Raw genomic sequence first — 12,741 nt, forward strand, 5'->3', positions numbered from 1 at the left:
CTAATCTAACAGAACCAGTACTAATCTAACAGAACCAGTACTAATCTAACAGAACCAGTACTAATCTAACAGAACCAGTACTAATCTAACAGAACCAGTACTAATCTAACAGAACCAGTACTAATCTAACAGAACCAGTACTAATCTAACAGAACCAGTACTAATCTAACAGAACCAGTACTAATCTAACAGAACCAGTACTAATCTAACAGAACCAGTACTAATCTAACAGAACCAGTACTAATCTAACAGAACCAGTACTAATCTAACAGAACCAGTACTAATCTAACAGAACCAGTACTAATCTAACAGACCCAGTACTAATCTAACAGACCCAGCTGGGTGAGCTCCAGCTGTAACGTTTCTGAATCTTCTCCTCGTGTTCAAACGCTGCTGCAGCCGTGAGATAAAGAGTCCAAAAATCGAGGTCTGTCTGTGATTTGGAGCCACTGACCCGTCCTGTGTCTGTCTGTCTGTGTGTGTGTGTGTCTGTGTCCTCAGCAGTGAACCAGGAGGGACGACCTCTGATCGAAGGGAAGCTGAAGGAGAAACAAGTTCGCTGGAAGTTCATCAAACGCTGGAAAACACGTTACTTCACCTTGGCAGGAAACCAGCTGCTGTTCCGCAGAGGCAAATCTGTACGTAGCTAACGATACCGACCAATCACGTCACATGACACGACACACACACACGTGCACCGATTGGTGGCTCGTTTATTGAACCCTCATACGGTTAGAGACGGTCGGTGGAAATCCTACGTCAGGATTGGTCCGACCGTCCCTCAGGACCACGTGGTGAGTCCACGCTGCTGCCACCAGGTGGAGTCCATTAAAATCGTCTCTACTAAAACATGCTCTGACGAAGAGGAATCCACATTAAACTTGTTGCCTGTGAAGACACATCACAGCCTCATCTGACGGCAGCGCGGCTTTAATCCAGTCCAGACCAAGTGTGATGTCAAACTGTATCCAGCCCAGAGCTCACGGCTCACGCCTGTGTTCCCAGCGTAAATTAAAAAACAAAACAAAAAAAAACCCACATGTCGTCCTGCACACAACTCTGTTCTGTTCACGATCTCACAGAAAAGTAAAAATAGAAAACTGAAAAATAATTAGAAATAAACAACGATCACTGCAGCCTCCAGCCCTGCAGCTCGTTCTGGTTCCGTGGTCATGACCTCAGCACCGGTCATGACCTCGGCACCGGTCATGACCTCAGCACCGGTCATGACCTCGGCACTGGTCATGACCTCGGCACTGGTCAGGTGGGGTCTAAGACCCGGTGCAGCTAACGAGACACAATCACCGACAGATAAAGGATTCGGTTCTGTGTTCAGTTCTACGAAGTCTAAACGTTTCCTGTTGTGAATGTTTTTTTGCTGAGGGCAAAGGATTTCGGGGGAAACGCCGCCACCCAGTGTTGTGGTGCAGAAATGATGTGGCCACAGGTGGTTTTCATATTCCACCAACTTCTCACAGAGAGTCACTTCTATCTGGAGTCAATTCACATGACCACGACCGTTTAAACTGATGTCCTATTATGTCTGCGTTAAGGTCGCCCCCTGTTGACTCAATGAGTATAACTTTAAATATATCAATGAAACCACTAACAACTGCCCCCCCCCCCCCCCCCCCCGCCCCCCGTCTCCCCAACAGAAGGACGAGATGGACGACCTACCAATAGAGCTGAGCAAAGTCCAGAGTGTGAAGGTGAGGACGTCACACTGACGCCAACACCAGTACCAGTACTGGAACTAATACTGGTACTGGTACTAGAAAACATGTTGACGCTAACTCCCCCCAGGCTCAAGCACTGGTCACAAAATACTTAGAAGATGGTATTGGTAAAAAATGAGTAACGCTGTCTGCTAACACTGTCTGCTAACACGGTCTGCTAACACGGTCTGCTAACACTGTCTGCTAACACTGTCTGCTAACACTGTCTGCTAATACTCGTCTCCATTTCCCTCAGGTTGTGGCCAAAAAGCGGCGTGATCGAGGTCTGCCGCGGGCGTTTGAGATTTTCACCGACAATAAGACGTACGTGCTGAAGGCCCAGGATGAGAAACACACAGAAGAATGGCTGCAGTGCATCAACGTGGCTGTGGCTCAGGCCAGAGAGAGAGAGAACAGAGAAGCCACCACCTACCTCTGAGACGGACCACAAACCCACGCACCACCGGGGGGGCAGGTAGTTGTGGGGTCAAAATGGGGCGACAAGCCAACAAAGGTGGTGAACCACTGTACTGGACCGCGGCGCTAACTGGTCCAACACCAACATCCTGACAACAGGAAGTCACCATAGAAATCACTCGTTCATTCTTTACTGGAACAGATGTGAACAAACGCCACTTCAGGGGCAGAACGTCAGTGACGTCACCGTCACGTCTGCAGCTGCCCGTGTTGGAATTCAAATGTTGCAAAAGAAAAAAGTGGTTATTTTTACTGCTGGATTTTCAGCACTTACTTTGGGACGGCCCCTCCGCGCCCCCCCAGGGTTCCGACATTTCCAGTAAATATTCCACTCATATTATTTTCTACTTTGTCTTTGTACAAAAGCACAGTTTCGCAACAGGACCCTGGAAGAGTGTGCGCCGCGGCGAGAGCGCTCTGTTGAAAGACGGAGGCTATTTTTGGGCTTTTCCAAACAGGACAAGTCTGCAACGATTTAGTCCACGTTCACAGGGAGGCCTGTCAGCGCCACTGTTGCTTCACAGCAAGGGAAACGTTGGAGTCAATTTGTGGTTTCCTCGTGGCATTAGTGACAGTTCCAGTTCATCGTACTGTTTTACGAGAATTCAACGAGGGGTTTTGTTTCGACAGACTGTGAAGGCCATTTCTCGTGGGCACTGAAGCAGTGTTTTACTCAGAGGTTAAAGGTCGAGGCGGGGGTTTGTTTTGGTCGAGGAAGTGAACACATCACACGTACTTAGACCCAGAACTCCAGTCTCTCCTACAGAGTTCTTAATCGCCGTCTGCTCCGTAAGAAAATTCCTCCCCTTCTCTCCTCACCTATTACAGAGTGGGAAACATGTTACTCCCCCATGTTGCACTGCTGCCCCGACACAGACGCCCTGAATGTTTCCCGACCCATTAAACTCAGCCAAGACAAATCAATGCTCTGATATTCGTGGTGTCTCCAGAGGAGTTCTCCGTCTCTGTCTGGCTGCGCTCGAACGTTTGTTTCATTGAGTTATCAAAGATATAGTACCTTCAAAAAAACTGCCAAAAAAACTCGTCTGTTGTCATAATGAAAGTCAATCTTAAAAACAGTCACAACTTTGTACACGTTAGCCGTTAGCCACTTATAAAACATGCTGCTATCCTGCTCCAGATATTCTACAGAACAAAACACGGATATTCACATATTTGTTACTTTACTCTGTACTTTAAAGTACTGCTGTGCCAAAGCTAGCCTCGGAGGCTTTGAGCTAAAGCTAATGTGTGACGTATTATTGCGTTAAGCTGTTTTTATTCTGTTGTTTCTCCAACGATGACCGGAAGTGACCAGTTTTCATTATTATCTGCTGATCAGTTCATGTTGCATTTACTGCCTCATTTTTACATCTATTTATAGCACAGTGAATTAAAAATGGAAGTCTGTATGAATGTGTACAGAATGTGTGAGTATATGTGAGTATGTTACTAACACAAGTATTTAAATTTTAATATACAAAAAAATATTTTTCAGCATTAACAGGAATCTTTAGTTTCTCTTTTTTTAATTCCGTTGTGAAAGTGTTGTTGATTTACGTGTGTTTTTGATGCTAGGATTTTCTTTCACGTTACCTTTTCATTATCGTCACGACTGTAATCAGTGAAGACAGTAAACAGTAAAGAACGTCAGATTCACTTCTTCTCATTTCCCCCTTTTTTCAGTGATTGTTTACTAGTGTTTGACTAGTAGTCCATACAAATAAAGGCTGTATTTCACTTAACTATTCATCTACTGGTGTTCATTAGCCGGCAGCACAATTAGCATGTCTGAAACTTTATCTATAACTTATTTATAAATCCACCCAAGAGAAACAAACACATGTTCTTAAAGTGGACAGTGGATAACATTCTACGACAGTTTAGAGTTCACGTAAAGAAGCGACGAAACTCACTCATTAACCTTGACTTCCGGTGTTGCTCCATCGGTGTTCGGCTAAAAGAATACTCCAGCGAAATGGCAGATCTTGAACTTCTTGGTAGGAACCACGGGCAGAAACAGGTGCGCAGTAATAAACGTGTCCGTTCTCCGTGTTGCTGGTATGGTTTAGGTTTAGGTTTAGGTCCCGCCGGTCTAGATAAATTACTGAGCTAAGTTTTTGTAAGGTTTATAAGACAAACGTGTTTGTGACGCAGGAGAATTTAAACTTTCACTGGACACAAATTTACACGACTTTCAGAACAAACGGCTGCTCACCCTGTGAACATACCGGTGCCCGCCACCGGGGGCACAGGTTATTAAAACGAGCCTCTTACGAGACGCTGTCTTACTCAGTAGTTTGGCCCCGCAGACGCCACCTTCCGGTCGTACACTGTAACTCACAGTGACGGTGACAGGGCCCATACATACAACCTGTATACACTGGGTCAAGGCAGATGTGATCAGTTAACGGTTTTACAGTGACGTCATCAGGTATGTGTAAGTGTGAGAGCCAAGGTGTTTTTTTTAATTACTGCAGGGGGTTCGCGGGGCTGGGGCAGCAAGAGTGGGAGTGAGTAACGAGTTAAAATGTTCTTTTCAAATACATGAGACTTAATTTTGAAATGTAAACACCACAGTAGGGGGCGCTTAAGAAACGTAACTGTTTCGTTATATACATAGCAGCGTGGAGCTCATGGTTAAAAAAAATAAAACAACAAAAAAACACGTGACGGCAGCAAACGATCCAGCTGCAAAACATGTATCTTTGCCTTACGAGCTTTAACTAAAACATGTCTTAACGCACACATTCACCAAATGATTTATTAATTTAATTTAATAATTAAACTTATTAGGACCATAGCGTTCCATTCCATCACGTCACGTCGTTTTAAAAAGACTAAATGTTACTGGCTTAAGTGAAGCCAGCAGTCAGGCCGAATATATTCCTCAGCCCAACAGCACCCTCTAGCGGTTAAAACATGTTTCCATTCTGTATTCGTTAATCATCCGGGAACCCTGGAACAGATCTCAGCTGGATTTTCAAACTACATCAGGATAAATCTACAGTAGTACTAGAACACTATTTGAATAAGGGTTTCTCTGTAAGACGTGAAACTTGACACAGATAAACAAAAAATGTAAATCAGTGGCATAACTAATTTTTTATTGGATAAAAATTGGACATGTACACGTGCAGACTTCAAACCAGTTTAACAAATGCAACCTTAAAATTATTTTGGAATTAAGTCTGCAAGCCCTGCTGTAAAAAAAAAAAAAAGAAAACCAGTTGGCTTTTTTTTTAACTGTACAACACCACTAAAATGCACCTGTTCAAAGATGAAGCCCTAAATCAGAAGGAACAGAAACTCGCCTGCCAGTCCTTTATGTGCAAACTTCAATCTTTCCTGAAGAATCCTTTTCATTTGACATTGTTTCACTGTGAAGTTTGCTTTTATAAATCAAAGCCTTCACATTCAACCTCTGCATATAAATCCAACTTTACACTGTAAATATTTTTTCTCAAGTCAAAGTTTCACAAGTAAAAACAGGAGACATACAACAGCATCAACCCACGGGGACGAAGAGCCAAATGTACGTGGAATGATGAAAAACAACATTAAATCTGATCTGTGACCTCTGACACAAAGTCCATCCACTAAACCTTCAGTCTACATCTTTCTGGTGTTTACTGTAAACACCAGTTCCTCCGCTGCACAGGTTAGCTCTACAGTGATGAACACCGCCACCAAATATTAGCTACAGGATCTGCTGTGTTACTAAAGTCCTGACAGGACTTTTCATCACTGTGCAAGTAAAGGGTTAACAGCAGCGTCTCCCAATTTTAAATCTTCAACATGATTTTCTTTTGGACAAACTTACTTTGAAACAGGTGTTTTAGACTCCAGTGAACATAAAAAAAAAAAGAACATTCATGTAGGTGATGTATTTTAAATGATCATTTTCACACATCCCAATATGAAAACTGGTTAAATGAAACCCATGTTGTTCTGTAAAACGGGCCTGGATCTTCAGCTGACAGGCCAAATATATTTGGTTTACTTCAGTGGACGAAGGGCGACTTCTAAACAAAAACTTGTTTGTCAACATTTCAACAGAGAAACTGTCATTTATCAGTTTAACTACAGTGAACCCGACAGTCAGAACCTGTCAGGAATAATTTAGGTTCCAGTCTCTTGAAAACGTGTGCATGATCCTCGACCCAGAGTCTCAGCGGCGGTGACGACTGTGTCCTGAGTGTCCACTGCTGCTGTGGTGTTTGCTCTTGTGGCTGCGCTCCCTCTCTCTGTCCCTGTCGTAGGACCGGGACCTCTCCCTTCTGTCGCCGCGGTGACCTCCGCGCTCATGTTTGTGTTTCTTTGTGGACAGGTCGTAGGAGGCGCGATCTCGCTCTCTTTCCCGTTCCCGTTCTCTCTCGCGCTCCCTGTCCACTTTGACTGGTGTACGGGATCGTGAACGAGAGCGCGAGCGTTTCCTCTTGTGACCAGAACCTCCACTGTTGCTATGGCGTCCGATGGTCTTGGAGTCGTTGCTGCTGTGGTGACTGCTCTTGGACTTCAGGTGAGGGAGAAGGGGTGAAGGTGGGTGTCGGCGAGGAGACAGACTACGGCTGTGTGAGCGGGAACGGGAGCGTGAACTGTAGGTCCCAGAGCGACTCCGTCTGCTGTTGTAACTGGTGGATGAAATAGAAACATGAATTCATTTAAACATTTTCTCCAAACACCAGAAAAGGCAAAACTGTGGAGATTTTAAAAAGTAAAACAGAATCAAACAACAAACATGCACTTCAGAACTCTAGACCTTCACTTCCTATTCTGTGTTTTATGGTGATTGACAGGTATTCTCTGTCGTTCTGCTTCCAAGCTATAAAAACTTATTTACGGATGTACAATTTTACATTCAGTAGAACGTTGTGAAGGTAATTGTTGGTGGCGCTAACTCTAGAAAAACTGTCGACCACTGTAGTTGGTAAAACAATGTAATATTTGCAGTATAGAAATGATCTTACTGTCTTCGAGGTGATCTGGATCTTGATCGAGAACGTGTTCTAGAGCGGGATCGACTTCCACTCCTGCTGTTTCTGCCGATCTTCACTTCTTTTCGCAACCTGGAGGTAAAGTACAGAGGCAACTTAAGATTTATGGAATTACAAATATCAGCATCGTTCAGACGTGGCTCTGACGACAGGAAATGTCTGAACATCTTTATTATACAGACATACATGAACACACCAACATCAGAGTCAACTACACCGTGACAAAAACAAAATGGTCTCTTACCCGTTGTGGGGACTTTTGTTGACTTGAGTCCGATTATCTGGTTCCTTCTTAACCTGTTTGAGGGTCTGAGGATTGGGGGACTTCTCATCTACCTTGACAACACTAGGGGAGTTAGGCTTGGAAGCAGGGGAGAAGCCTCCGAGAGTGGACAGAGCAGGGGTTCCATCAGGATTCAAACCTTTGGCCTTCAGCTTAGCTTCAGCCAAATACATCTTTCGTCGATCCACCTCCTTCTCTAGCTGCTCATAGTTGGGCTACAAATAACAAATTAACTATTATTTTACATACACACACATGAACTGATTAAAAAAAAAATTACACAACAGTCATCACTGTCCACAAGAGGGTGCTGTGCACAGTAGGGGTTAAACTTTCTCTCTTGACTATATTAAATCTGACAGGCCTGGGAGATTTTCTACTTTTCAGAAAAAGTACCTTCTTCCTGGTGTAAAGCTTCAGGGTGGTGATGCAGACCTCTTTAATCTCATCTTCAGTGACACCAAACAGCAGGTACCAATGAGGCTTGGTGGGCAGAGGTATCTGGGGAAAGATGGCATCAAACGTCTCAACACTAGCATTAGCTGAACAGACGGCCAATGACAATGGACAAAAAAATAAAAACACTTTTGGCTGAAACACTGTTTCCTCTCACCTGCAGAGCCCTGGCAGCGAGGTATATGCAGGCACAGGCGATGGTCTCAGCTTGGAACCTCACAAACACATTGGTCCTCAGGCTGTCGTTCATGTAGTTCCTGTGAGGGCACAAAGAACACAGGAACAAAAACATAGCATCTTCTCTAAACAAAGGACAGATCCATGTTACTAATGAACAACATGTCATTTAGATCAAACATCTGTGTCATTCAAATATTCAATGTATACAAATTAAATTGATTTCAGTCCCAGTTGGCAGTAGGGTTAGCTCGTTAACTCACTGACCGGTTAACGTTCTATATCAGTAGTCACTGACTTCAATTTAACAACATATGCTGTGATAACAGCACTGCTGAATATTTTATATATTTATAAATCCTGTGAGGTATTAATAACATACTGAATTGGTAAATGTAACTTTGTCCATTTCTCTCTGGGGCATCCATGCGAGTGTTATGTCACAGACAAAGCATGAGGACGGTAAAGACCTGCCATTTGACCACAACATGACCCTGGAGCTATGACATGTGGCCCTGATGAACATCAAGACAATGACAGTTGTCTTGTAGAGTGGCAGCATGCATGAACAGATGAACATTCACCTTTAGTGCAGCCGACACCTGAAGACTCATCACCTTAGGTATTAATGACAGACGGCATGTTGTGATCCAGAAAGCATGAGCGTGTGAAGCAGTGTCACGTTGGATCAATGACATCACTGAGATACTGTTCTGTCAACTACATTCTTGGTCTTGTCTATGAATATCCTGTCATTTCAAACTTTGGTATTGAAAAAAAAAAAAGATGAGGAGCTGCCACCTTCAAAAACTCCATCAAGTGGCTGAAAAAACATTTTCTGATTCTAAACAGTTATGTAATAAAATCAGTTAGTTGTGCAGAAAAGTTGATAAATGCTAGTAACCACTGAGGAAGGAGAAGCAATGGCCATGTCAAACGGGAAAATAGTCAGGAAAAAAAGCTCCCATAGAAAAGGCCGGTAAATATTGATATTGAAAGTCAATGTTGATTCCACTCAGGTTAATACAAAGACAAACTGAACGTCGTGACAAAACACTGACACTAAGGAACTTTCTTCAGGGTAAAGTCTCGTCTGTTTGCCAGTATATTAGCTCAACTGTTCTACAGAGATAAAAATGAGAGGCTTGTTTAAAATGTCTCCCTTTCCTGTTTGTCAGACCTGAACCTACAGCAGAAACTTCACATTCGAGTTCTGATTGCTGATTGGCTGAAACAAGGCAGACATGTCTGACGTGACCCTAGACCAGACAAGGTTAGGACACTGTCAGCTACTGCTGTGTAAAAATTGGTCAGAAAAACTTGGGAGAAAGACTGCTCTATCCCGACTTCCTTTCTAGAGACATCTTCACTTATGTCAAAAAACTGGCTACTTGGCAAAAACACGTGTTTTAATTAAACCTGTATAGCAAGACCAGAGAAATACAAATCCTTTAAGAAACCCAAGAGAAAACAAGACGTGTAGGATGTTGGGAAAGGCCCGCCTGCCCCTTCAGGGAATCTCGGCATTGGGATTGGCTGTCTGGAGAGGGGCAGCCAGCCAAAAGGGGAAGCTTCCTGAGGTCATGTAGTTGGAGGAGGCAGAGTTCAGAGGTTCTTTATGTGACTTACCAGCATGGACTACCCTTTAATCAAAGAGTAGAGAGAAAGGACAAAGTTAAACCAAGTTCCCTGGGCACCAAGAAATCAACAGACTTTTAAAACAAAGCCATGTAAGGGCAGACAAGAGAGTGAGACAGAGGTAACTGTAAAAGTTTGCCAATAAAACAAACTGTACCATCAAAGAAAAAAAAACAAGGCGTGAGAGGGTTTAAATGGAATCAAAGAATGTCTCAGTCAGACCTGGGCAAATCGGATATCGAATGAATTTCAACTTTGTGCCTTGAACCTGCATGGCACTTGAATCTGACAGCGGCTGTCTCCACATATGGGTCTGTCCCAGGGTCCAGGCAGATATATCAAGTGCTCTTCAAATGAACCCTTTGAAACTCATTCAACCTCATCTTTAGCCCAGGTCTGGCATGGCACTTCTTGGGAGACATGGCACAGGTTGCTGCTGTGGGGAATGGCTGAATGTCAACGAAAGAACAACTTACCAGGCTGTCTGGACCAGAGTCTGGTTCTTCTCACATTCCAGGACTTGAAGGTACATGAAGATTATCTAGAAGGATTATATAATAATATTTTCACAAGGAATAACACATACCAAGACCAATTAACTATTCAGAAATATATTTTTGTTTCAACTACAGAGAAACACCTCAAAGCTGTAATCAATGATGTCCACTGTGTGTCCTTTAACTCACCTTGTGAGGATGCTTGACGTGCACACAGAAGCCCAGCTCCTTCAGGACCCGCCTTTCAGCTTTGATAACTTGATTTTTGGTATTTATGTAGTTCTGATCAAGTATCAATGGACTTGGAGTCCTAGTTTATGAAGAATCAAAACAAAATAAAGGTTCCTATTTTCAAAGTACAGGAGAAAGAAAGTGCCCTTCTGATTTCTTGTTCTCTTTGACTTTTTCCCCTTTTCAACCAACTTAAAGCAACAGGTTTAACTGTCTGCATGCCTGACAGTTTGCGGGGGTTTGGGGACTCCTGCGGTTCTTTTGAAACATGTGGGATCTTTAAAGACAGTCCTCAGACTCAATCCACCCAGTGATGTGGCTTAGACAGAAATATCAACTTCAGCATCTATCAAAATTAAAACATTGACACCAACAGCATTGAGATAGACATTAAGATAGATAGATATACACATATGTATAATCACATATGTATAATCACATATGTATGGTCACATATAAAACAGTACTTATAGCTAGAAAAATGCCTTTGTAATTTACCACAAATCTTGGAACAGACACAGAGCAGCTATGAGACTATTAAGAAAAACTAATTTCAAATACCAACATGTGTACAAAGCACAGTGAAGCATCAACCAAATACATAAACACTTAAATGATACAATGGTAATGTATCAGCTTCAAAATCAAGGAGTTTTTTCAAGCACTAACACAGTAATCCCTTCATACAGTTTTCTAAAATGCTGCCAGAAAACTCTTCATATTTCTAATACTTGTTCGAGTAAAGAACACAGTGTGTGTGTATTTCTGTAGCAGGGACACAGTAAGTGTGAATAATGTCATGCTTCAAACCACATAAACAGGGAAAACCCAGCATGAACATAACAACAAGATCCAATCGAGGGCCCAGACTAGTCCTAGAAGACATTTGCTCTTAGAGGATTGTAAATACAATGTAATGCCAGTTTATGTAAACTGCACAACAGACAGAATGCAAAAACGCATGCAAATGCCTAATCCAAACGAGGCAGAAATGCTGTGATATCTTACTGAACTAGTTGATATTTCTATTAAAGCCACAAGTAACATTTGGTGAATGAGGTTTTGCTCTTTGAGCAAAACATTACATGATGAGGAGCAGTCATAAGAGAACTACATTACCCAAAGGTCCGCAGACAGACAGATACCCACAGCTTAAGAGTGAACCACAGGAGTCCTCAACACGCCCAGGGGCCATGGATTTTCGGCCAACCTGTCATCCCCGATCCCAGTGCCCCGCGGTGACTCAGACCACGGGCGTCTCCCACAGCAGGGGGTGGGTTGGGCCTGGGGGAGGAGGAGAGACCCCCTCACATCATGGTTGTCATGCCGACTGCTTCATCTTACGTACCATTCCACATCACCCAGGCATTGGTAAATGTAGCTGGTCGCTGTTAGTTGGTTGCAAGGGAAAAAAGAATCCAAGTTAATGGACAGGTACTTAGTACCAACATGAGCAAATTTCTATGAAGACATAGGCATGTGAAAATTATTCAGCTTTGCCTCGTCTTGCAATGAAATCCTTTATAGTGACTTTGGATGTTATTTTAAGTGTAATGTCAAACTGTCATATTAGACAATTACACTTTGGAAAGTGATTTGGAAACTGAAAAGTTTTAAAATGGTTTAGAGTACAGGAAATACAGAAAGGCACTTTCACAACAGAACAGTTCATTACCAAACAGCATTAGCCTATAAGTAGAACTGGAAAGAAATGTGTTGATTTCAAAACAAACATTCAGAATATTGGTAAAGTTTTGCTTACTTTTTCACTCTCATCTGCCGTAGATGATGGAAAACATTGATGACGTCTCGTATTCGCCGTGGAGCTTCTTCAATCTTAGAAGCCAAGTTGATGCAAGCCATTGCAACAATCTGTGGAGATAACAGCAGAGTTGGAAGGAAGAGTTCAAGCACAGAACACAGGGACACGTGACCATATAGCAATGTATTCAAACACTGGAAATATTTATACTCTGGATGGGGCAAAGGATGACATTTACATAGAATATAAAAAATATTAATTTAACTTGAATCTATTTTAAGACTTCATTGAATACAAGACACGATGTTGCAAATCTGATACTACGTTTTCCTGGTTTATTATTTAATATTTATCGTCACAACAAAGATCTGATATTTGCGTTGTGACTTCATAAAAAAATTACGATTTTAACTTTAAGGTATTTATCATGTGTTACAGATTTGAAAATAGAACGGCACATCTTTGGTACATTTTAAGTGGCTTAAAACTGGGGGAAACCCCGTGCGCG

The 12,741-nt window shown here is 42.6% G+C and overlaps 2 protein-coding genes across 6 annotated transcripts in view; one reads left to right on the forward strand and one right to left on the reverse strand.

The window, feature by feature from the left end:
* The window catches only part of veph1 (ventricular zone expressed PH domain-containing 1), a 28,445-nt gene extending 25,223 nt beyond the window's left edge, over window positions 1-3,222 (forward strand). For 2 of the 3 annotated variants that reach the window (XM_008308436.3, XM_025054795.1), the window contains exons 12-14: window positions 502-638; window positions 1,656-1,709; window positions 1,972-3,222. In XM_008308436.3, coding sequence (XP_008306658.2) covers window positions 502-638; window positions 1,656-1,709; window positions 1,972-2,154 — 374 coding nt within the window. In that variant the 3' untranslated portion in view covers window positions 2,155-3,222. Of the gene's footprint in view, window positions 1-501; window positions 639-1,655; window positions 1,763-1,971 lie in introns of all 3 variants that reach the window. The other variant, XM_025054796.1, reaches the window with a different exon arrangement.
* Window positions 3,223-5,278: 2,056 nt separating this feature from the next.
* ccnl1a (cyclin L1a) overlaps window positions 5,279-12,741 on the reverse strand; it is an 8,395-nt gene continuing 932 nt past the window's right edge. Inside the window, exons 3-10 of one of the 3 annotated variants that reach the window (XM_008308442.3) lie at window positions 12,234-12,343; window positions 10,430-10,550; window positions 10,220-10,284; window positions 8,086-8,185; window positions 7,869-7,973; window positions 7,434-7,687; window positions 7,163-7,261; window positions 5,279-6,826 (exon numbers count right to left, since the gene is read on the reverse strand). In XM_008308442.3, coding sequence (XP_008306664.1) covers window positions 6,364-6,826; window positions 7,163-7,261; window positions 7,434-7,687; window positions 7,869-7,973; window positions 8,086-8,185; window positions 10,220-10,284; window positions 10,430-10,550; window positions 12,234-12,343 — 1,317 coding nt within the window. In that variant the 3' untranslated portion in view covers window positions 5,279-6,363. Of the gene's footprint in view, window positions 6,827-7,162; window positions 7,262-7,433; window positions 7,688-7,868; window positions 7,974-8,085; window positions 8,186-8,495; window positions 9,749-10,219; window positions 10,285-10,429; window positions 10,551-12,233; window positions 12,344-12,741 lie in introns of those variants that run through there. The other 2 variants (XR_003049476.1, XM_008308443.3) reach the window with 2 other exon arrangements.

This window comes from Cynoglossus semilaevis, chromosome 4 (assembly GCF_000523025.1).
Source record: "Cynoglossus semilaevis isolate Cse_v1.0 chromosome 4, Cse_v1.0, whole genome shotgun sequence".
NCBI lineage: Eukaryota > Metazoa > Chordata > Actinopteri > Pleuronectiformes > Cynoglossidae > Cynoglossus > Cynoglossus semilaevis.